The 3831-nt window shown below is 46.2% G+C and overlaps 2 protein-coding genes across 2 annotated transcripts in view; one reads left to right on the top strand and one right to left on the bottom strand.

Moving 5' to 3' along the window:
* Positions 1-3831, top strand: part of PMCA (plasma membrane calcium-transporting ATPase 3) — a 108194-nt gene that overhangs the window by 7503 nt on the left and 96860 nt on the right. The window lies entirely within an intron of this gene.
* LOC108761334 (formin-binding protein 4-like) overlaps positions 3273-3831 on the bottom strand; it is a 1403-nt gene continuing 844 nt past the window's right edge. Inside the window, exon 2 of the mRNA XM_018507788.1 lies at positions 3273-3703. Coding sequence (XP_018363290.1) covers positions 3273-3703 — 431 coding nt within the window. The remainder of the gene's footprint in view (positions 3704-3831) is intronic.

Genomic DNA, 3831 nt, shown 5'->3' with positions numbered 1-3831 from the left:
GGGCCAGCCTATCGCGGCGTTCGGTGGCCGACTTTTGAAATTTGAATTTGCGAGTGCATACTTCAGTCCGATATTTACCTCTTATCGAAGCTCTTCCGACACGGCGTTCAATTATTGACGTAACGTTTTCTTGGATTCGAAACGCTGCGATAAAAAGCGACGCAGTAAGTAATTATATTAAGTTGTCGTTATGTCACAAGGTCTTTTTTTTTCAACTAAACTAAGTACGCGCATTATGTAACTTACGTATTTATGTTACGTATTATGAAATTATTCGGAATATGGATTCCCCGGTCGGAATTGTTCAATTATTCCCTAGAGTTCCATTATATGTATTTTCTAGGAAAAGTGGAATAATTCCAATTGGAATTCATACGTATCCTAATATATATATATATATATGCATAAATATATTCTTCGCATTTAAAGTGAAATATGTTTGATATTTGGCGAAAACGAGAAAGGAGATTTTGGTGCAATCGAGTGTAATAATAAAATATATTTTGGACGAGTCTCACAAACTCCGATTAACTTAATCGGCCGATTAAATTTTAGCATTGCCAACAGCAAAATTGGAAACATAATATTCTAATAGCTGTGAAAAACAATATGCGATATTAATATAATTCAAATAATTAAATGATTAATTTTACATACTTTGATATCAGATGTATATGGCAATAACAATTATTATTAAATCGTTCTTGGTTCCTCAAGTGCCAGAAAATTATGTTTTCAGTTTTACAGTTAGCAATGCTGAAATTTAATTAACTAATCAAATTAATCGGAGTTGATGGGACTGACTTACTGGTTTCGGAGAGATAAATAAATAGCTTGAGATAGATATGTTCAGCATATACAGCATAGACGTTCAAGGAACGTCCCAAAGATATTCAAAGGCCATCTTTATATCCTATATCCTCTAAACGTTTTTAAATTTATAATGTCAAATTATACCCAATTTGAAATATTTTTAATCATTTCTAGAGCTACTGCTACTATAGAGATGTAACATCATTAATTTAACCCAGGTTGGTTTAAACCAAGTTGAAAACGTTATTATAGATGACGTGATGGTGTCATTTTAATTAAGTATTTAATCCTGTTAAATATTTATATGTTTTTGCATTTAATTTTGTTAATTTTACATAACAGATTTCAGTATTCACTAATTTAGGACAACGCAAGTGAATCCATTATTAAGTAAGGTGTGCTGTATGAATAGATTGAGAAAAAGAGAAAGAGAAAGAAAAATGGAATGAGTTCGAAAGATAGTTTCAAATTAAAGGTAATTATCTCGCAAAAAAAGAACTATGTTACTAACCGATGAAAAATTTCAAACGAGTCGCGTTAAGTAAGATAATTTTCAGACGAGTCGCGTTAAGTAAGAAACAATAATATGTATGCGTTGAAATGAAACCAACGTTTTAACGATGGAAGGTGCGATATTGCAATGAACCGTGATCGACGATCTCAAAGTTAGTTCGAAGCTCCACGTCGCTGAATGAAGTCGAAGTATGGTATCGTGACTGAATGAAGTACAGTTATTTCGATGAAGCGCCGGGATTCATTGTTGTCGAGCCGTTAACCGGATTCAGGTGTTGGACGGAGAAACCGCGAAACCGCGTTCTTGAAACTGGTTCCAGGGTGGTGGACGCGACGACGGGGGTAGTGGGTCACAAGGTTGAGAGCAGTTGGGGATGGAAGGGAGAGAGAACGAGCGCGCGCAAACCGCGGGGAGAGGTGCACGATATATTTCCCATGTGTATGTACGTGCAGTGCCGTATTGAGACATGGGCTAAGCCCATGGCGACTAATTTAGAGGTGGCAAATAGAAAAAACTTTTTTTTCAATCAAATGTTAAAAAATATTTAAAAAGTTAGGCAACATTCATATCCACGAAGCTTGAAGGGCGTTGAAAAATATTTAAAAAGGCTATAAAACAGAAAACACCTTTGTACATAAAAATTGAAATATATTAAAAAAATGTTTTAAATATTGAAAAAATGTTTACATCTCGAAATCGAACTTGAGATATATTTATATATTCCAGGGGTGACTTTATATGTTTTATAAAAAGGTACTCGAAATATTTTAGTCTATGGGCGCAAAACAGTTCAACGCGGCACTGTGTTTATGTGTTTGTGTGCGTGTGCGCGACTCTCTCCGATTTAGGCACGATAGTCTAACGGCGACCGCGGTACCGTTGACAGCGTGCACCAAATTCGCACCCTATCTTGAATAGACCAAGGCTGAAAGGCTTTCCCGAAGCCTTTCCCAGCTTAGACGCTTTTCTATCCGCGTTTCCTCTCCTTCTCTCTTTCTTCTTCCTTTTCTTTCCTTCTTTTTCCTGTCTCGTTCCATTCTAGTCTATCTTCCGTTCATTCCTCGCCGGTCTCTCCCTCTCTTTCTTTCTCCCACACTCGCGCTCCTCGTCGTCCGCCTTTGGACACGCGACGGCGCGTACACACGCAAGCGGCCCGCGCGTGACACACGCGAAACAGCGAAGGAGAGAGAGAAAGAGAGAGAGAGAAAGACAGACAGACGGACGGACAGCGGGCCCGTTGTACACGTACGTGTATGCCGAAGGTGCGCGCGCAGAATCGGCGGCAGAGCAGCAGGCAGGCCAGCGGTAGCAGCGGGAAGCGAGCTAACCGGAGTATAATCGTTGTCGTCGTCGCGGTGTAGTCGTGTCCTCGTCTCTCCTCGTCTCCCCGTTCGCCGTCATCATCGTCGTCGTCGATGCGCGGATGCCGTCGTCGCGGTTCGCCGGTCGCTACCAGCGGTAACGCGCGCTACCATCAACGTGAGCTACCAGGTAGCGGTAGTCGGTGCTGCGGCCTTGCCTATATGAAAAGAGGCATCAAGGAGAAAAGGCCGCCCCGCACCGTCGTCGTCGTCGCCGCCGCCGCCACCGCCACCGAGAACCATCACCGCCGTCGTCGCGTCGTCGCCGTCGTCGCCGCCGCTGCCGCCGGCGCAGTCGATACCACTAGTAGGGTGGGAGGAAGGTCCGACGAGACCACGAGGAACTGAAGAGCGCCGCGAGCGCGACAGTCCCGCGCTCTCGGTACGCCGTACGACGGCAGTGGCACCCCTCTCTCGGGGGTAAGAACGTGCGTGCGTGCGTGCTTGCGTGCGTCTGTCTGTCTGTCGGTCTGTCTGCCGGTCGGTCGGTCGGTCGGTCAGTCAGTCCGTCGTCCCTGCGGCGCGCGGAAATACAAAACGGATTAATCGACCGCATCATCGCGAGTGCATGCGTGCGCGTTTCCTCACGGCTTCCTGAATTGTCTTCGCCTCGCACTCCTGTGCATTCGCTCGTTCTCCCTTTCTTCTTTCTGGTTCTCTATCCTCGGATTCGCGCGCTCCGATTTTCTTTCATTCGCGCTCTCGCCACCTCCCCCGGAGGAATCTCTGTATTCTCTGTCCGCGACCCCGGCCGTGACAGGTCGACATCTCTCCCCAGCTTGCCGCTCCGCGTACATCGAATCGCCGTCCTCAGTCCTCACCATCGCCATCCAGCGCGGCTGCGGTGGAGGTGGCGGCGGCGGTGGCGGTGGCGGTGGTGGAGGCGGTGGTGGTAGCAGCGGCGACAAGCGGCGGCGAGTGGCGACACAGTGCCACCTCCTCGATTCTAGGGAATCGAGCGGTTGGTCGGTCGTGGAGAGCGCGAGAGGTGCGCGAGAATGTCCGAGAGAGCGGCCTGAAAGCGCGGATAAATGTGTCGGTCGCGTTTACAAGACGTGAGGCGCGAGCGAGAACGAGAGAGAGAGCGAGAGAGCGAGAAAGCGAGAGAGAGAGAGAGAAAGAGAGAGAGAAAGAGAGCGAGAG

The sequence above is a fragment of the Trachymyrmex cornetzi genome, unplaced genomic scaffold, assembly GCF_001594075.2.
Source record: "Trachymyrmex cornetzi isolate Tcor2-1 unplaced genomic scaffold, Tcor1.1 scaffold248, whole genome shotgun sequence".
NCBI classification, from domain to species: Eukaryota; Metazoa; Arthropoda; class Insecta; order Hymenoptera; family Formicidae; genus Trachymyrmex; species Trachymyrmex cornetzi.
This window is presented reverse-complemented; position numbering and strand designations above follow the sequence as displayed.